The sequence below is a fragment of the Motacilla alba genome, chromosome 2, assembly GCF_015832195.1.
Source record: "Motacilla alba alba isolate MOTALB_02 chromosome 2, Motacilla_alba_V1.0_pri, whole genome shotgun sequence".
In the NCBI taxonomy this organism is placed as follows: domain Eukaryota; kingdom Metazoa; phylum Chordata; class Aves; order Passeriformes; family Motacillidae; genus Motacilla; species Motacilla alba.
In genome coordinates, this window is record NC_052017.1 from 64,059,263 (window position 1) to 64,080,003 (window position 20,741).

Genomic DNA, 20,741 nt, shown 5'->3' on the forward strand with positions numbered 1-20,741 from the left:
GTATTATTGATTAATGATGTATTAATCAATTTTATTATAAGCACAGTCCTCCACTTGGCTGACTGACACTGGCAGCTATAAATGATTAAATTCTGCTTGCATTTTCAGTGGCAAGAAAGAGATTCTGTCAATATGAATGAAGATACTTTATGTCCCTAGACAAGGGAAAATAAGGTTATTATTCGGTTTATGAAAATATAAAATGTTTAAAATCAAGTATTTAAGTCATGAGTCACCTGTGTGCTTTACAACATGGAGTTACAGCATGTAGAGTCATTTGGCAAGTGCAGGTGGATGCAGAAGGGCAGTTAAAAGATAAAAAGGCTGTTAGAGTAAGAAAGTTCAACTCAGAAAAACAGGTTAGTCATCTTTGGTTTGCTATGGATGTGTCACCACATAATAATTGTTGTAGTCAACAGCAGTTCATGGGCAACCTATGCTTTTAATTTCATTTGTGTTTTAAAAAATCTCGAATTAAATTCTTTAATTCATTTCCCACTGACCTAAATATTTATGTAATATTTACAACTGATCTCACTATAACCTATTATGTTAGAAACAGGCACCATTAAGAAAATCTCTTTGTATAAGAAGCTTTCTATAGATGGGGTTTAGAAACTTTACTAGGGGAAGAATATTAATTTTATTGTTTTTCAGGATGGGTGTTGATTTTATGCCGTATTTTTATGCAGCTAAATCTTTCAGAACCTAATTTTGTTTAGGCATTTTTAGCAATGGCATTCTGTATCTCCTGTACTATAAGTTAGTGCTAAAATAAATTTTGTTAGCTTCAGGCTTCTTCAGAGCACCACTATAGCTATGTAATAAGTCTTGACAAGGGCAGGAATGAATGATTGAAATTTACACGAGATTTAATTTCGGTATCTGTTTCCTGAACCGTGTGATACTGGTCAGCTCCCAACCCCACCGAACAGCTTTCATCCCGAGACAAGAGCCATCTACCGATAAAATACGTATTAGAGTTGAGGAAGCCCCAAGTGACCAAAAATGGAACCAGCCTGCCACCTGCTGCTGAGCGGAATTATTCCAAGATTTGTTAGGATTTGCACACACCAACAAAAAACACACTCCTGTGTGAGCTGGGTTTGACAAAAGCCTCGCCCATTCTGCTAGAGTGTGCTTTCTCCATGGCTACTTCAAAAGCGTGGGGCAAGATTAAAATAATGGGATGTCCTGTGCATTTGAAAATAGGCCCCATAACCTCAGCAGCCGCCTTGTCCTCTCTCTGGCACTGGCGAGGCCACAGCTCGAGTGCTGTGCCCAGTTCTGGGATCTCAATTCGAGAATAATGCTGAGGTGCTGGAGTAGGTCCAGAGAAGGGCAATGAAGCTAGGGAAGGCTCTGGAGTCCTGTGAGGAGCAGCTGAGGGACCTGGGGGTGTTTAACTTGGAGAAAAAGAGGCCCAAGGGGGACCTGACTGCTTTCTACAATTGTCTGCAAGGAGGCTGCGGCCTCCTAAATAGGGGTCAGCCTCCTCTCCCGAGCTTGAGGTTGGACATAAGGAAGAATTTCTTTACATAAAAGGTGTCTAAACATTGAAATGGGCTGCCCAGAGAGGTGGTGGAGTCACTGTCCCTGGAAATGTTTAAGGAAAGGCTAAGCTTGGCACACTGGTCTAAGCTGACAAAGTGGTGCTTGGGCAAAGGTTGGACTCGATGATCTCAAAGGTCTTTTCCAACGTAATTGACTCTGTGATTCTAGCACTTCAAAATCTTGCTGCAGCTATCTCAGGCACTCGATGGCCTCCTTCAAGTTTCCGCTCCTGGAAAGGGGCTCCGAGCTGAGAACTCCGCTCCTGGGGCGAGCAGCTGCCCGGTCCTTGCCACCGCACAGAGGGGCCGGCAAGGTGTTAGACATAAACATCACCAACAACTACAAAAGAACCCTAACCCCGAATCAAAATCACACTCCTAGTTTGAGGTCCCCCAGTTTTGGCAACACAGGTTGATTTTTGAGGCTTTCAGCAGCGAAACGGAGGCCCTTTATCCGTTCTGAGGGGCGGGATATTTAGCACCCAGTACTTTGACCACAAGCGCCTGAGTAAATCTCGGTTTTGCGAAACGCACTTGGGTTTCCCAGAGGTCTCTGGAAGTAACGCGCCCTGGCAGTCACGGCGGACGGGGCAAAAGCGCCGAGCACACCCATTATTGCGGCAGACAACGCGGCGCAGCCCTCAGCGCAGCCGCGCCGTGCGGGAGGCCGGCTCTGAGGGACGGATGCCCTCTGAGGGCAGAGGGATGGAACTGAGGGGTGCCGCGGAGCACAGGCGGGGTGCGTGATGAACCGGGTGACCCCGAGAGGCTGCGGGACGCCCGCACCACACACCGCGACCCCCGGCCGTCCCCATCGCGGCCGCCCCAGCGCTCCGCCCGCCGCCGGGGCGGGACGGGCCCGCGCATGCGCCGCACCCGCCTGCCCGAGGTGCCGGGGGGCGGCGGGGGAGCCCGGCGCGGCCCGAATTCCCGGGGTGCAGTGATCCCGTGCCCAAACGTGCCCTTGTTTCCCTCTGGGAGTTTGACGCAGGCCGGGAGTTGAGCCCCGAGGTACGGCCGGGTGGGGGGAGCCTCCGGCGGGGCCTGCGAGGGAAGGGTGCTCGGTCGGGGGCAGAGCGCGGCGGCTCCGCACCCCGGGCCTGTGCGGCGCTGCTGCCTCACCTGGAGTGACACTTAATGATCCCGGGAAAGCCGCTGTCGTGGCCGGGAATGCTGTAACTGAGGATAGGACGAGTTCCTTGCACACTTCTTTTCAGCACACTTCTAATGAGCCGGCTAAGGATTTGTTTTCCCCCTTTCTTTTTCCAGTTTATTGAAGATGGGTGTAAAGATTGGAATATTGGTCATTTGTATACCATGAAAATACAAAGCCTAAATTGGGAGGGAGGAAACAAACTGTCTTCCTCCTTTTACCACTGAATAAATACGATGTACTGCTGTTATAGTGCTAGTTTAAAATTATAAAAATAGTATTCCTGGCTAATAGGCCCTGCTATTATTTTTCAAATTATGTTTAATGTTCCTGTTCTGTGTCTGTCTTCTCATTTTTTCCACACATGGTATGGGCTAGACGTGTTTTGGTGTTTTTTCTTTTTTTTGTTTTTGTTTTTTTTAAGCTGTTTTTCTAAATAACACTAAATTCAGCTTTTAAAAACTTGAAAATGTAAATGAAAATCTGAAAATTTTCAAAAGTAGTTGACTGACTGTCACATCTGAAGCCTGCTTTTAGACATGGCTGCAATGGAAACAGTGAGCACTCTGATCAGTGGACCCTTAAATGCACCATACATGAATATCAGTCATTTTCTTAAGGATGGTGCAGGACTGGAATGTGTTGCAAGTAATATTTTTTTCTTAATATTTTTTCTCTCAGTTAGTGCTAGCAGACCTTTGATTTTCAAAGACATGGAAATCTGATTTTTAAATGCACCATAGATGAATATCACAGTCATTTTCTTAAAGATAGTTCAGGACTGGAATGTGTTGCAAGTAATATTTATTTGTTTTTTCTCTGGTTTTAAAATAATATTTGGCCTATCTCAGAAAGCACTAATTCAGCCGTTTGCTGGTTTGTATTTTGCTGTCTGGTCTTGGCCCTGATCCTACAAAGCACTAAAACCAGACATAATTTGAAACACAAATAGGCCTTCTGGATATACAAATTTAAATGCATGCACTCTTTGTAAAATTGTGGTCTTTATTTATATCTGTAAGTGCTTTGCTCCTGATATGTGCTCTGGTTCTGCAAGGAAAAGAAGAATTTAACTGTAAAAGCTTCTCAAGCATCATTCACTGCTCTTTAGTCAAAAATAAATTCTTTTTCTCAAAGTATTGCTGCTGTCACTGGACGTAAAAGTTAAGATTGTTCTCAGTCCTTGGAGTGAGGAAACAGAACTTTCTCATGTTTGCAAGCCTGCAGAGGAGAGAGAATTGATAGTTAGAGGGTTGAGCTGAATTGAAATGTCATTTACAGTTGTGATACACAGAGCACTCACTGGAATTTACCTTTTTTTCCACTACAGGGATGAGACATTTGTTTGGTTTTAGTGCTGGAATAACAAGCTCAAGGCTGTGGCTGTTACGGCAGCTGGTAACAACATGAGCATTTAATTCATATCTGCAACTTAAGAAGAAACCTACACACCCAGCCTTATTCTTCCCTGTCCCCCTGTGCCACTGAGGCCAACTCTGGCTTGTCCTTGCTTCTGATTACCTGGGCTGGTGAGTAAGAAACCTAATAATTTTACTTATGTGGACAATAGTTCTACTTGAGTAGGGTTTTTGTAGTCAAAATTTTGTCAGACTTGTAACTGGTTATTTTTATGTTGGTTTTGAATTACAGGGTATGGCATAAAATACTGAAGTGTTTCTCCAGCAATTTTTAAAAAAAATCTTTTCCCAATTTAGCATAATATACTATGTGAATAATTTTTTAAAATCCCTTAATTTTGTTTATAAAGTTGGTATCTTTAGATCTTGTTTAGAATGAATTACATTTATAATTGTTTATGTTAGTATGTGACAAAAAAAATCTTGGAAGATCTTAATATTCAGTAGGGTTTATTAATACTGTAGAGACATAGGCAGTAAACTTATATCAGTGTGCAAAATTACTTGACCTTAAAGCAATAGGAGTGTATTCTTCTAAGTCTTCAGAGGAATTTGTTGTTTCTCCAGAAGGAACAAGTCATGGCTGATGACTCTCAGAGAAACTTCCGCTCAGTGTATTATGAAAAAGTGGGATTTCGTGGAGTTGAAGAAAAGAAGTCGCTGGAAATTCTGTTAAAGGATGATCGTTTGGGCAAGTTAATTTCACTGTTTGCTCTGTTTCTTGGGGATTAGGGGCTGAGGAGGGAGTAATAGAAAATGTTTACCTGCTGTGCTTGATACTTACTTAAGTTTTGCATCTTTTACCAATAATCTCTCAGTTAGTGCTAGCAGACCTTTGATTTCCAAAGACCTGGAAGTCTGATTTTTAAAACTATTAAAGATTTGTCAGCTTGCTTGTTTCTTCCTTTTTCCTTCTTTCATTCTCTGTGCCCAAGAAACGGAAAGATTTTTAGGGAAAGCAGTTTTAATCTGAGAATGCATCATCTCATGCTGTCAATTCCATCTAACTTCAAAGCAGTGAAGATGTTGTTGCTGTTGGTCCCTGAGGAGTGCCACATCTCTGGCAGAACAGAAAGATAAATGTTGTCCCTTTAAAAAAGGCCTTAATTGTTTTGACAGTGACATGCTTTACAAAATGCCTATAAAAATGGACCAGTTTTCCTCCTGATGGAACCTAGAGTAGTTTTTCTGTAAATAAGGCCAACGGGAAAGCAGTGAAAGCATTTGTTGATAATATGTGGTGAAATAGGGAATTTCAATCTGCCGCTAAATTTGTCATACTTAGCTGGATCAGAGATGCATGCTTATTTATAACTGTATTTAAATTTGTCCTGAATTTTTTTTCTTTTCATTTCTTTACAGATATTGAGAAGCTTTGCACATTTAGTCAGAGGTTTCCTCTTCCATCCATGTATCGTATACTGGTGTGGAAAGTGCTCCTAGGTATGAATTATAACATGGAATACAGAATGTAGGAAGATGCAAATTTTTTTTTTAATTTTAATTTTTATTTTTTTGTCTTTGAAGAAGTAATGACAGGATTATTCTGTGTTACCTTGCCTACTGATACATATTTAGCCTATTTTTGTATCCACTTGGGATGCCCAATGGCAATGATAAAAGAAGTTTTTGAGAACTTTGTTGAAATGTACCTAGGAGAGTGTGTTTCTGTATTTAACTTTGTAACACTATCCAAGTACATTTATGAAATGAATTTGAAATGTGGATTGTAAGAAGTCATCCATATCTGATAAGATATTCAGCTCTGCTCCTGAAATAACAGACAATTAAGTTGAAGTACAGTTGTGATTAATTTTAAACTGGGTGAAGCATGGAATACATGTTTATTCTAAAGAGAAGCTTTGTGTTCTGCAGAATATTGGTTTCTTATGGTTTTGCTGCTGTCTTTGAATTGTATTTGCCATTGAAGAGGATACAAGGCTGAAGACAAGTTAATGGTATCCCCAGAAACTAAAAACCGTAAATAGATTATATTTTCCTAGAAGTGCACTAGTCAGATGACTAATTCAAAAGTACTAATGGCTTTGCACTAACTGGTCAAGTACATTCATTGACTAGATGCAAGATAAACTTGGAAACAGGAGTGGCTTAAAAAAATCTTAATTTTTAAATTCATTTTTTCCCCTTCCAGTTTTTTACATTTTGAAAGTTTTGGCTTCATATTCCTGATTATGTGGATTTGTCAGCCTTTTTTTGGTGAAGGTAGTAAATGAACAGTGCACAGAAGGGGCATGATCTAATTACAGAGCTTGAAGTTCTTGGTGTTGAACTTACAGAGTAGTCCTGCTTGATAAAAGTCTCTACCCTTAAAAATATTATTGTTTCCTGGGCGCCAGTGAAATTGTCAGCATCCTTTAAGATATTAGTAGTGGGAAATATAGCATAGGAGTTTTGGACAAGCAACTCAGTACAGAATCCTTCAGTCAACATTATAATAGCAAAATACGTCTCTTTGCAGTGGCTTACTGCAGAGCCGGGTCTTGGGCTGTTTTAGATAAAGGTTCTGTGAATCATTTGATAACACAAAACACCTTCTGAATCAGCTGCATGAAAAATTATACTGGTTCTAAAAAGTATTTTGTATTTTAAACCCAGAGTGATTCACTTCACAGCATGAAGTTCTTTCAGGGCGGGTTTGGGTTGGATATCACGATAAGGTTCTTCACTCAGAGGGCGGTTTGGAACTGGAACAGGCTCCCCAGGGAAGTGGTCGCAACACCAAGCCTGATAGGGTTCAAGAAGTGAGCTCTGCTCTCAGGCACATGGTGTGATTTTTTGGAGCAGTCTTGTGAAGGGCCAGGAGGGGGACTCAGTGGTCCTTGTGGGTCCCTTCAAACTTGTGATATTCTGATTTCAGGTATTCGTACTGTCATTCTAGACATGCCTTGGGTGAACAGGGATTCAGGGACTTCCCTTAAGCTGCATTTCAGTGTTTGCAGTTGTTGGAAAAGCTGGTATTAAGAAGGACAAAATACCTCCCCCTAAATGGCTAGAATCGCAGCCCAGTCCATTTCTGGTGGGAGGTGTTATGTGACCTCTAAATAATGTTAATAATTTAAGAAAGGAAGTCTGTCCTGTCAACCAAACTCTCTCAGACATGTGCCAAGGCTTGCTGATGTCCCAGATGATGTGGTGTGTCAGCATTGCCTCTGTTACCTTCCTGTTCAAGGATGACTCATGGCACCTCTCTGTTGTTTCAGCTTCGTTTTGCCTGCCTAAGGTTGTCCTCTGTGTTTGAGGAGAACAGTTGGCAGTATGTACATACAGTTATGATGTTGACTCTCTTTTGGCATATAGTGAAAAATGTCTTGCTTTCTTCCAGCTTTTGAAATGCAGACAGGTTTGCAGCTGGAAAAGAAAAGATAATTTTCTGTCTGATGTGCTTGTTCCTCAACTCAGCCATTCCATGGTGTAACACTTGGCAGGAATAATTTTTTCTTTAAATGAGAGGTAAAAGAAGCTCGTTTCAGAACTGACTTTTGAAGAATACTTTGTTCTCTTGGGTTTCTACACTGGGAAAAATTCTGCTCCACTAGCGATAGGGAAATGGCATTTTTTTGCCTAGGTGTATGTATGTTTTTATTTCTGTTGAAGTCCTTGGCAGTTTTGTTGTGAAAATCAGTGCATGGCAAGACTCTGGAGTAAGGGGAAGGACTGAGTGAAATGGTATGTATCTCTTCTGAAGATGCTGTGTAATTTTCTTTGCCTTTTTACTTAGATACTTTTAAATTTTTTTTTTCTCCCAGAAAACTAGAAAAGGTATTTGTGTTCTGCTAAGAAAATAACAAATGTTACTTTACAAGTGACTGTGTGGCATTCTTAAGTTTTAATCTTTGATTGATTCAACTGATTGATTTTAGTTTTTGAATTTCATTGTAGGGAGAATTAATCTCGGGTACAGTGAGTAAAGACTTTTCTGGCAGTAAAGTAGTTAATACTGCAGTGAACAGTATCTTTGCATTAGTTAGTTTCATGTATAGATTCTCTGTCATCTCAGACAAAGTGTAGAATTTGAGAAAATGAACAGCTAATGTATATAAAAATCATTCTACACTGACTTTGTTTTCAAAATAAATGGAAGTGGGGCACAAATATACAACTAGTACTTTAATGAAAACTAGACATTTATAAAAATTAACAAGTAGGATTCTTTCTTGCAACTGCTTATATATTTTCTTTTAATTTTTAAAATTTAATTTTTTTTTTTTTTTTTTTTTTTTTTTTTTTAGGTATTATTCCTCCTCACCACGAATCTCATGCTTTGGTGATGAAGTACCGGAAGGAGCAGTACTGGGATATTCACCACGCTCTTCGTGTGATTCGGTTTATTAATGATTCTACCCCACAGGTTGATGTTTTCCTCCGCATACATCAACTGGAATCAGGAAAGTTGCCTCGAAACGTAGCTTTTCCATTGGTCAGTGGCAATTTTAACAGTCTTTTAAATACAGTGCTTGATTGAACTTGAAACTATGAACCAGTGAGAAACTGAACTGCGGATCACCCCACAAGTGCTTGTAGATAGACCAAGTAAGGTGAATGGATAACAGAGAAGTACTAGTATAAAAGAAGAATTTTAGTCAAAGTGCTTTTCTCTTTTCCTTCCCCTAAGTACTTATGTAAGATTTTATGCCTTAAAATCTCTTTTGTGCATTTTTCCTGCTAGGTTTCAAGCCTTTTGTACTTCAGGGCACTTCAGTTTCTTTATAGCACTGACATGAAAATGACATCATCTCCTTGTAGCTCATAGGTTCATACATTCCTGAAACAAGGGTAATTCAGAGCCTGTACAAGCAGTGATTTAATGCAGTGATTTAATGCAACTTTAATTACTTAAATTATTTTTTTTTAAATCGAGACTTCAGTGTACTGTCCTCCTTTTTTTCTTAGTCTAAACTGACCTGGGCTTCTGTCAGGTAATGCACATACTCTGCTATTCACAGTGTACACCCATATGGTTAAACAAGGCTGTGTTGTGGTGGTAAATTAGTAGTGTGACAATAAAAACAATGTGTGGGTCTTTCTTTTCTCCATGAAATAGGAGATGAGGAAAGGAGCCCCAGAGCTTTCTAGGTGGATTTTGTCCTGTAGTTAATTTATCCGTATTCACTCTAGCCCAGCTTAATTTGTAATTTTTCATCTATAATCACAAATTTTGACATAAGTACTTAAAGAAAAGTTCAAAATAAAAATAGGTTCAAGTTAATACAGAAAATTCAGTAATATTTAGAATTGGAGGATTACCTGCAGCTTTCTCTTGTCAGAGGAGGGAATGTTTTCATACCCTTACTATTTCCTAGGAGTGTGACCATCCTACCCTGCAAATTTCCAGTAGAGAAATTTCCTTGATCTTGGCATGCGATGGAGTGGGCTGAAAGTTCCTCCCTTCTAGAGCAGTATTGCCTTCTGAGCAAGTGTTTTGTCAGTGCATCCCAGAGCTGCACTCAGGACTGCGGGGAGGTTTCATAGTGATGGTGTTCAGCACAGCCCCAGTCCTTAGTCCTGTAACTCAGGTTTGTTTTGCTGCTGCAGACAGTATTTCTTCTCTTTTCAGTGCAGTCACTGTCCCTGTAAACTTATGAGAGGTTACTCTTGATGGTAATGCAGGTGTTTTGTTGTAGAGGCAGTGGGAGATGTCAGATTGATCTAAATATTTTGAAATGTTTGAGTAACAAACGGAAGTCGTCTGAGTGTTTTGTGCATCTGAATGCAGAGAGTTCAAGTAAGGGTATGTGTGCATTGGAGCAGCCTGTGCCGCAGGGACATTATCCCAGTAGTATTTAGGACTCTCTATACACTGAAGCATGTTTTGGTTTTAAAAGCAAGACAAGTGTTACTTGCTCTGTTTTAATAGACATCTGTCATCATCGTGCAGCTGCTGACTGATGTCTTGTTTAGAAACACCAGAAGAGCTTTTTGTGTATGTTGATTCCTGTTTTTTTCCCCAGATAGCAGAGATTTAAATCAGAACAGTCCAATACTTCTCTGTAGATCACTTTTTTGACTTTGTTTTTCAGGAACCTGAAGATGAAGTGTTTCTTGCTATTGCTAAAGCAATGGAGGAAATGGTAGAGGATCCTATAGAATGCTATTGGCTTGTCAGTTGCTTTGTGAATCAGCTGAACAGCAAGCACAAGGATTCGTTACAACAGCTGGTAAGGAAAAAGGAAATTTTTTTTTTTTTTTGCAAGGAGAAGCAGTCATAGAAGGCATTAACACAGGGAGACAGCTGGAGAATCAGAAGTTACACCTTTGGATTCTGTTTCACCAGCTATTTTGAGAATAGGGGAGGAGTGCTTTTTGAATTGTGATTGTGCTGCCCTGTTTAATGTAACATTAGAAATTTTTTTTGTTTGCTACGTGGTAATTTTAAATTGCCTTTTTTGTCTAAATGTTACATTGTATCCAGTTGAATTATATGTCTCACAAATTGGTCACTTAAGAATTTTCTTTAAACAATTAAAAATGTCAAAAGTGAAGAACATCTTGTTGTACGTCTGCTACTTTCTAGGCTGCATCTCTGGCATTCATATGCTGCTCATTGGATGATAGACAAAGCACAGTTTTGCTTTATAAAAGGAGCAGAGTACTCAATCTTCAGAAAAACAGTATGTTGCAGATCAAGTTATAATAAAAAGTGGAGTAGATTTTTGTAGCACTGACAGTTTAAACACAGAATATTTTTTTTCACAAAAATCACAGAATATTATCACAGATTATTAATTTTGAATTTCTGTCTTCCTGATTTATAAAATGAAAGTTTGATTTTAATGTGTACTTACCAAAATTATGAAAGTTCTTGTAATTCATCAAATAGCTGTAACAGAAGAGGAGCTTTTAGTTAACAATATCCTAAAAAGTAAAAATATTGAGTACATGTGTACCAGCAATTTCTGAATAGAAATTTGCTGAGGAAAATTATGCCTGCCCTTGTTAGTTCTTTTGGAACTAAGAAATAATTTTTAAACCTAGCTCTTGTTGTGGGTGGTACATTCAACTGTACCAGTTCAAAGAAGAAAGGAATATTTTTAAAGTGTGTGTTCGTGTGATATGACGTAAAGAGTGCCAAGTGTCTCCCTCCATAATTTTTTTTGGTAACACAATCAATGTGCCAAGACTCAGTAGGTGAGAATGTTGGCAAAGGAAATGTTTTCTGCCTTTGACAGTTGAAGTCTTAACAGTTTGCCTAATTATGACAAAGCATAAAGGCAGTCAAGAATTTATGATAATGTGTATTGTGTTACATTAAAATTTAAACAAGATGAGAAAATTATCCACATGTTTATGCCTTAAATACTTAGGGTTTTTAAACAATAAATCAATGTCCAGCTTTTAATGGGTTGCACAGGGATTTGCTCTCAGAATTGATTTTTTGGGTTTTGCTGCATCGTGTGTAGATATTTTTTGATGTGTGCTAAGGCAGTTAGGTTTGAGGTGAATGAAACTTGATTTTACTTGTGAAGGTAGCAGTAATTAGTGCACGTTTAATCTCTGCATTGCTTGAAGCTCTGAAGCACATCCTTGCACTAGGGAATACTGGATATCTTGGAAGTTCTGCCAGTGGTCAGCAATTTCAGGAAGCTGAGGTTGTTTCTTTGGTTAAGTACATAATTAGTTGATTGCAGAAGTCAGTAACACCTGTATTTTGGAACAACTGAAACAATGAAGGTACATTATTTTAATATGTTACATTGCTCCATTACATTAATTGAATTGTTAAGACAGTGCTTGTCTTACAGTGTGCATTAATTATGAAGGTATTCTGTTGTGAGTTACCTAAAATTTTCTAATCCTTTCTCAGCCAAAAATTCTGGAGCAGTATTTGAACATTGAAGATAACAGACTACTGATGCATCTGAAGGCATGTGCTGCAATGAGCAAACTCCCCTACGATCTTTGGTTTAAAAAGTGTTTTGCAGGGTGTTTACCTGAGTCCAGTTTACAGAGGCAAGTTCTTTTTCTTTTCTTTCTGTTTGTAACTGCATAGTAATTTCAGCTTTCTGTCATCACTAGCAGGCAAAGAGCTTTCCATAATTTACCTGTAAGATTATGGTGTTAGCTTTATTGCTAACTTGGAAATAATAATGGATTTAATTCCCCTTGTTACTGATGCAAGATAATCAATCTCTGTGTGATTGTTTCACCTACTGAAAATAAAAAGAATGGAACTAAGTATCCCAGCTGATTCTATTGGACACTTAGTGCCACCCAGGATGCAGAACTCCAAACCCTCTGTCACTGTTACATAGCTGAGTGGTAGTCAGTTTTTGGGCTTTTTGACAAAAATCTGTGCTTAGGGAGTGATTGTAATATTGTATTAGTGTTAGATGAAAAAGATTTTGGGAATATGTATGGGTTTTGGCTGGGATAGAGTTAGATTTTTTCAGAGTAGCTGGTGATAGGGCTGTGTTTTCGATAGGGCTCTGTGATAGGGCTATCTGGTGATAGGGCTCTGTTTTAGTTCCTGCAGAGCAGTGCTTACACAGCATCATTCTGCTCCTCACCAGCAAGGAGGCTGGGAGCGCACAAGAACATGGCTGGGAGGGGACACAGCCAAGACAGCTGACTCCAGCTGACCCAAGGGAAATTCCATTCTGTGTGGAGTCATGCTCAGCAGTTAAACTGAGGAGGAGGTTGGCAGGTGGGAGCATTTGCCTGGGGACTTGCCTGGCCATCAGTCAGGGTGGTGGGCAACTGTTCTCAGCTGCATCACTTGTCTCGGGTTTTATTTTCTTCTCTTTCTTATGTTTTTCTTATCTTCCTTATTTTTTTAATTATTACTTCTTTTTAATTATGAAACTTTTTTTCTCCCCCCACAAATTTGCTTCTTACTTCTACCCTTCCAGTTTTTCCCCCATCCCATTGGTGGAGGTAGTAAATGAGTGGCTGTCTGCTGCTCAGTTGCTGGCTGGGGTTAAACCATGACAGAATGTTTATTTTAAAAAGTACTAGGGCAAGTTGAATATTACAAAGTTAGTGAAATTGTGGATTATATCAGGATTCTACAGTTACAAATAGGTTGTTGAGCTTTTAAAAGGGAAAAATTATTGTGCCTGACACTTCACTGAAGGGCTTTTGAAATGAACCTTGTTTGATTTCCCTAATTCTGCTACCTGAGAACTCTTGGAAAGCGGGAAATTCAAGCTCAATGTAGAGAAACATCTTTCTGCATTAGCAAGAGTTGCTGATAGCTGAACAGGATGTGGCACAGAGAAAACAATGGTGTCATTTTCAGCTGTCTAAAAACTTTGAGAAGTAACAATGTTGAAGGGAAACTTTACTTCAAGGCAATCACAGGACTTCAGTGGCTAGAATAGGAACCTAGCATGGAAACAGTGCTTTGTAAATTGCTTTGTAGAAAATGCTTTTATGGTGGTAAGGTTGGTAATAATCTGAATAGTGGATGCAGTGTTTGTTTATCTGGTACTTCATGTTCTGTGGAGGAAAGTGGAAAATGGCTGTTCTTAAAAATGTTTTATTTACCCTTATAAGAATAAGAAGATTTTGGGGAACAAGCTGTAAGATTAGAGATCATGCTTTTTGCTCTTGTTGGACCATGGTGTTTGATGTTCTGTAGGTTTTTTTGTTGCTGAGGATTATGCTTGAGAGAAAAAAAACAATTTGTGAAGGATTGCGACCTTTAGGTGCAGCACGATTATTGTTACATGCCAAGTTCTTCTCATCAAGCACCTGTAAGGCTCCAAAATAGTCTTGTCTGCTTAGTGATTGTATGTGATATGGTGATTGAAAGTTTTTGCTACTTCTGTAACTGCAGAAATTATTTAAGCATGCATAGTATAGGATGTTTGTTACAGCTTAGAGCTTAAAGCTCATGTGATTCAATTTTGCTACTGGATCTTATGGCTGTGGACAAGAGCTGAGGGAGGAATTTGTATCAGAGCAGATTTGCTCTTGGAAGGTGAAAGGGTTGGGTTTTTATTTTCTGTTGAAAATTGAAACCTTAATGGAGCTGTATCATCCTGATGGTGTAAAAGGAAAAATCTAGATGAAGAATTTTGATTTCATATTTCATCTTGCAAGAATATTTTGCTTCAAATATCTACCCTTTTGAGTTAGTTTTATTTACATGAAATGTTTTGTCTAATCAGTATGCATCTTTAACATTTCCATATGCTGTTTTACCTTGGTGAAATAGAATACTTTGATTACCTGAAATTTTTTAATACTTTTGTTCTCCCTGGAAAAGGTCAGAATACTGGCTTTTTGTATCAGTCTGGAATAAAAACAAATTTCAGTGTTGGTACTTCTGATGACAGAACAATCCCTTTTCCCAACAGTTCTTGTGGGAACATGATGAAAGTGCACTTTTTCTTGGCAGTTTAGGTTTGTGAATTATTCAGTTGTAATCATAATGGCCTTATTCGCTGAGGAAATAACATACTTCATGGGTAGTGTGTGACAGATGAACTTAATTAATGCTTGAAGATTCAGTTTGGATTAGGATCTAGAAGCCCCAGTGCTTATCTGAAATGCATCCAAATGTCAGTGTTGAAACTGCTGAGGTTTGAAGGTCTCCAGTTCTCCCGTGAATTTTACTTACTTTCTTGTCAAGTGAGAGATTATCTGAACACAGTCTTTTATGATTTATTTTCACTTATGATTTAGCACTGCCTTTCTTAGAGAGGCTGCTTGCTTTCTACGAACTGTAGTCTTCTCTGTCAAGCAGATACATCTAAAAGTCATGGTTTTGTTTGGTTGGTTGGTTTTCTCTAAGGTGTACAAGACTTGTACATGCTGTGCAGCAATTTTACCTGGTAATGATGAGATGAAGTGGCACAATACCAGTACTTGACAGGCTCTGCCACTCAGTATAAATACTGTTTTATAGCACACTTCAAGTTACACCATAGATAAAATTTGTGCATCAATTTAATTTAAGTGGGCTTGGAAGATACATATGGCCAGGTTTCACGTGGAAGCTTTCGCTTTGAGCTTATGCAGTGTCTAATACATTTGGCATATTATGTGATGAGCTTCTTAACAAACTTGTTAAAGGTGTCACATTGGTAAAAGGGAGGAGCAGACCATTCCAAAGACTCTGTATCCCACCTGGAATATAGACAGGGTGCTTTCTGGAATTTGAACCTGCCTGTAGCAGAGGTTTGAGAGGCAGAGAAAGGTGTGTTTCTCTCTGAGACAGGGAGAGAACTGGATCACACCTTTGTTTTCATGCTCATCATTGTCCTGTTTGATTTGTGCAGCAGCATATTTGCTTATCTGTTTGGTAAGCCCATGTGTGGAAAGCTTTCCAATGGTGCTGTGAGGGCCCTCGGCTGGAGATCCCTGCTCTTAAACCTTGGGATCCTGTTTGTGGCTTCAATCTCAACAGGCAAAATGGCACTTTGGCTTCCAGTTTAATCTGGCACTGTCAGCCCAGATGATCCAGCAGACGCAGTGCAGCTTTGCAGTTGTAATTGTGAATGAGCCAGGCGTTTTTTACAGCCTAATGATGCCACTCACTTACCAGGCCCCCTGTTGTTTGTACTCTGCACTGAAGGCTTGGCATTGGCTGGCTGGTGTTAGGTTATTATCTGGCAGCGTGCTAGTGGCAAAATATTTGGTCATTCTCCTGAAATCTTGTGACTTTCAAACTGGCGCTACCGTTATGTGTTAATATAATTCTGTAGTTTTACATCTGTGATCTCCATGCCCTGCATAAATTACATTTAGTCGTAAAAATGTAAGTAATTTGTTAATAGAAACAACAGAAATACGGAAAATGCCTTAATTTTACTGTGGAGCAGGCGGGCATAAGAATGAGCATGTGGGCTACTACTACACAGAAGCTTAATTCAATTTGCCTTTGTCTCACTGAGCTGCTTCCCAGGTTTGCAAATGAATGGGCACAAGATCATGATAGAGCGGGGTGAGATTTGTGTGAGCCTCATCATGTCTTTCCATGCCCAGTTACCTCTGGAAGGACACCCAGAAGTGCAGACAGAGGAGAAAGCGTTTGTTCTTTTTAGATGCCTCTTGCCTGGATGGCTGGAGGACCAGAACCAGGAAGTAAGGTTGAGTGTGTTTACCCTGCAGCGTAGGGAAAAACTGTGAGGTTAATGGTGATGTATCAGAAAAAGAGAGAGCAGCAGTGCTGTGATGCCTCTTGTGTATTACTACACTGTAGTGCTGCAGGAACCTCAGAGAGTGCCTGGACAATGGCATCCCTTCACACACAGGTGCACACAGAGTGTCGTATCTTGTCTATAGAAGATGCTCAGTGAAAAGTAAATGGTTTCATTTGCATAATCCTTGGCATGCTCTTTGCCTTTATAGCTTCCCATTTCTTTTTATTTTTCCTTGTGGTTGTGAATACTGCTTTGTTGTTCAAGAAACACCTGCAAGAGTGTTCCTGGAGTTGATTGAACGGTTGTATTTTTACAGAGGATGATAGTCACACAAAACATAGTGAATTTCGTTCAGAATATGTATTTCTTTTTCTGCAGTCCTGTGTAGGGCTGTAGGCACAGTTCATAATGTTTCCCTTATATTTTCCCCCTCTCCAGGAGTATCAAAGAACAGGTAAAAAAATGCAGTAAAATTGACCTTAAATGATTGCTACTAAAAAAGTGAGGCAAGGACACCTGTGTACACGTAATGTATAAAGATTGCTGTATTAGAATATGACCATCAGAAAATATATTTCCTTGAAACTGCTGTGGTTTTTTTCCACTTTTGATAGTTTATGTTGTTGTTCCTGGCTCTGCTGGTACAAACAAGGTGCTGACTGTTAATCACAGTGTTGCACAATCATTCCTGATTACTGTCACTGATGGAGTTGTACTGAATGTAACAATAGCTGGAAACGTTAAGGAAAAAACACAGCAGCAGACACAGCTGGTTAGTGCTGACATCTCACTCACTTTTCTGTGCACCATCTTCCAAAATTTGTTAAGACACTGGTGATTTAGATACTGCATCTGTTTTGCCATTGTTAAAACATTTGTTCTGGAATCAGACTAAATAATGCAGGAAAACAATAGAGTGTTTTCTGAGCATAGCATGTAACCTAATGTAATTATGGAGACTGAAGTCAGAAGAATTGGAAGCAAAATAATGAAAGAAGACTGGGTATTTTATAATAGGATTAGTAAGTTTGTTTTCAAATTAACATAAGCTTTGATATAAACTTTAAAAATTATTTCCGGTTTTGGAGATCTGCTACTCTCTGTAATTGTCACTTGTAATTACAGTTCTGATGCACATGGAACACATGGGGAAGTTTTTCTTGTGTTCTGAACAGCTATGTTTGTGAAGGAAAATGCTGTAGAAGTAAACAGGGATGAACAGTGTGGAACAGAGCTGTTGTCTCAGTTTTCTCATATCCTTGCTTAAAGCTTCCTAGACCTGACTTCAACAGCAAAGTAGTATTTGTAGTGATCATTTGTCCGGGGATGCTTGAACCACAAATGAAGCAGTAAGATTTTGATCTTGGATTGTGTGTTGTTCCTGTCCCTATGGGGATTATACTAATTGCTAAATCATAGCAAGACAGGGAATTAAAGTTAAATTGCAAAGGGGAAAGAAATTGGCTGTGCCTTCCCCCCCTTCCGCCCCCATCTGTCCATGTGGGTTTTTTGTGTCCTTCTACTTTGAGAATAGTCCTGAGGATCTACACATTTGGTTTTCTCCTTTCTTTGCTGTAAGTTAAAAATCTAGTCCTGTGTTTGAGTTTGTGCCTCCTGCCTCAGATCCCTTCACTGGGCATGATTGGAAAGTGCCTGGCTCCACCCTTTTTGCACTCTCCCTTCCAGTTTACATTGATGAGATTCCCCAGATCCCTCTCTTCTACAGGCTGAGCAGTCCAAGCTCTCTCACCTTTCCTCTCCCTTCATCACCTTAATTGCTCTTGGCTGGGCTCTCCCCTCTTAATTCCTTGTGTAAAAGTGTGATCCTACACTTCAGTTCAGCTGTCATGCCTGCGTTGTGCTCTCCTGGCACTCTGAGCTGAAGGGCAAATTCTTCTGAGAGAGGTCATACAAAAATTGAGTTGTCCCTGGAAGGAGCACACCCATAGATCCAAATTTGTAGATGGGCTGCAGAAGATGTTTTTCACTCGGTGTTACTATATTCAGAAATTATGGAGGACAGTGTGTGATCTTTGTTCCCCATGTTTTTATTTGGAAGGAGAAATACTTTGAACAAGTGCCCAGAAGGAGCAAGAACTGTAATCCTCAGAAACTCTTTCTGACATAGCTCTTAAAATTCAAGAACTAAAAATAATGTGAGCCCATAAAAGCTGCCATCTGACAGATGGTTTCACACTGTTCTGTGTAATCTTTTATCCTGAGTCTCTTGAGCTGGGCCTGAGAGAGAACTACTGGATGAAGGATGATTTCAAATTGTTGCAGGCTAATAGTAAGTTTTGGTAGTGATGATCCATTTTAATATTCATCCACGTTCTGTTGCTGAAGCCTTTGGACACCTGCCCAGGGAGGTCCAGGTATGATTTCACATGAGAAGTAGAAGTGCCTAGGTATTTCTGAGAGTGTCTGTGCACAGTGGGATGGATTAGAAGACTTAATAGTTGTTCCTTGTGCCTAATTTAAACATCATGGACTATATCCTGCTGATAGATCATATTTGTATCTCATACAGCAATGACCTGCTTGAGATGTAGTAGTTCAGTATTACATCTCTCTGAATTTTTAGCAACTTAGCTGATTGAAGAGTATCTTTATTAGGCAGGCTAATGAAGTTAATTTCCTTTTTTTTTTTTGCACTAGGAAAAATTCTCATCTTCACCACACACTCTGGTAGCTGTCTGTGTAGGCCAGTAGAGTAGTTGTTACAGTTGAGGCTATTAAGCCAAGATTTGCATTTTGTACTTGAGCTTGTGAACAGTTCAATCTCTAAACAGCAACACACCATATCAGCACATTCCAATTACTGCTTGCCATCCGTCTGCTCTGTACAGATTGAGGAGTTGATAAAATGACTTCTATTTATCCTGACCCAAATAATTCAGTACATTGCTGTTGTTCAGAAAAAATATTCTGGGTAGGGATGATTGTACAAAGGCTGTTTTAGCAGAGAAATAAGCAGATAAACACTGCAATAATGTTTAGTGATTCCTTTTCACTTTCTTGTAGAGTTTGGGACAAAGTTATAAGTGGATCCTGCAAGATTCTTGTGTTTGTTGCTGTGGAGATATTATTAACCTTTAAAATGAAGATAATAGCACTGAATTCTGCAGAAAAGATCACACAGTTTTTGGAAAATGTAAGTACTCTAATTGTGCTTTGCATTACCTTTTATAGCTTATAACTGTTTCAGCCTGAATTGCTTGCCTGCTGCAGATGTACCAAAAGATGACATTACTGAGAACAGTGTAGCCAGTACCAAGGTGAAGGGAGAATGCTCAGCAATGAGAATAATCACTTTTCCTATCAGGAGTTAAGGCTTCCATAGAATTAAGTGATTTTTAGGCTTGGGGAATGTATTGTCTATATTTATGTCTATGTTAGTATCACATTTCTTGTGATACTAAAAGGGTTTTTCTGTGAGTAAGTGCAGGTCAGGTTAGGTTAATTTTTCTGGAGGTTTCTTAGAAAGGCTGGTTTCTGGCACCTTTTTTTTTGCCTCTTGCCTGAGTGCAAATCTGTAGACTCAATGTGTGTTTTTGTTGATATGAGAATGGGATCATGACCTGACCCTGAATAGTAATGAGGCATCTCAGTAGAGCTGTAGGGTCCCAGTGTAACCCATGTGAGTTAAATAAGATACACTTTGTGGTCATGGATAGGCAGTGTGAGTCATGACTGGTGTCAGGGATGTGTGAAGTGTGGTGAGTGTGTGAAGTGTGAGGTGCCTGCCTGCTTGTCAGCATTTTGGAAATAAAAGCTCTTAGTCCAAAACCTAGATGTAATCTGGTTGTGTGCTGGACAGAGGGATGGTAGGATGAGAGGACAGGAAGATGGGATTCTAGTTTTGTTTTCTTTTTTTATAAAGAGATGAAATCTGAACTGGAAATTCAAAGTCTTTATTTTAAACAAAACAGTCTCAATGGAGTGCTCTGACCAGGCACCTTGCCGTGATCTTTTGCAGATTCCTCAGGACAACACCGACGCTATTGTCAGCAAAGCTGTGGATCTGTGGCGCACGCACTGTGGCACTCCAGCACACTCAGTCTGAGAACTTTCTTGGTTGTGACAGCTTGGGAAAAAACCTAACTTTCAAAAAGACATTTTACCACCCTTCCCCCATCCTAGTGTGATCCTAGTGTGATGTTGTTCATTAACCCTTTTGTGTAAAGATGCTGTTAAAGCATGGTGACCAAGATGTAAATATTTTTCAATAAATACAGATGGAATGAAGATACTTAGTAGTGGAGTGATGACTTCTGAAGTTTTACGTGTTCATCCAGCTACAGTATTTTGATTGCACAGAGTGCTCTCTTGCTTTTGCAGAAGTAAAACTAACTTTTGAAGCAAGGTAAGTAGATTTACTTGTAATTTAAAAATGTTTCAGTATGCCGTCTTATACTTGGTATGACTAGTTACTACTTGGAGGTATTTGTACAGTGAATTTACTGAATGTCAGCCTGCTGAGTGGTGAACAAGCATGCTTTTGCTAGGA

The 20,741-nt window shown here is 39.5% G+C and overlaps 1 protein-coding gene across 2 annotated transcripts; it reads left to right on the forward strand.

Moving 5' to 3' along the window:
- The first annotated feature begins 2,410 nt into the window (after positions 1-2,410).
- Positions 2,411-20,483, forward strand: TBC1D7 (TBC1 domain family member 7). Of its 2 annotated transcripts, none has more exons than XM_038128289.1 (9): positions 2,411-2,564; positions 4,037-4,235; positions 4,692-4,815; positions 5,487-5,567; positions 8,375-8,562; positions 10,163-10,300; positions 11,947-12,092; positions 19,256-19,385; positions 20,211-20,483. In XM_038128289.1, the coding sequence occupies exons 3-9, from the start codon at positions 4,704-4,706 to the stop codon at positions 20,295-20,297; spliced, it is 882 nt and encodes a 293-aa protein (XP_037984217.1). In that variant the 5' UTR covers positions 2,411-2,564; positions 4,037-4,235; positions 4,692-4,703; the 3' UTR covers positions 20,298-20,483. The 2 variants fall into 2 exon arrangements, with proteins under 2 accessions (XP_037984217.1, XP_037984218.1); XM_038128290.1 differs by having other exon boundaries at positions 4,695-4,815.
- Positions 20,484-20,741: the final 258 nt, after the last annotated feature.

Bases quoted from the DNA above. Each gene is read 5' to 3' on its own strand.
- TBC1D7 (XM_038128289.1), top strand. From the start codon at position 4,704: ATGGCTGATGACTCTCAGAGAAACTTCCGCTCAGTGTATTATGAAAAA. The intron at 8,563-10,162 runs GTCAGTGGCAAT...TTTGTTTTTCAG, and splicing joins GAAACGTAGCTTTTCCATTG to GAACCTGAAGATGAAGTGTT. The intron at 10,301-11,946 runs GTAAGGAAAAAG...ATCCTTTCTCAG, and splicing joins AGGATTCGTTACAACAGCTG to CCAAAAATTCTGGAGCAGTA.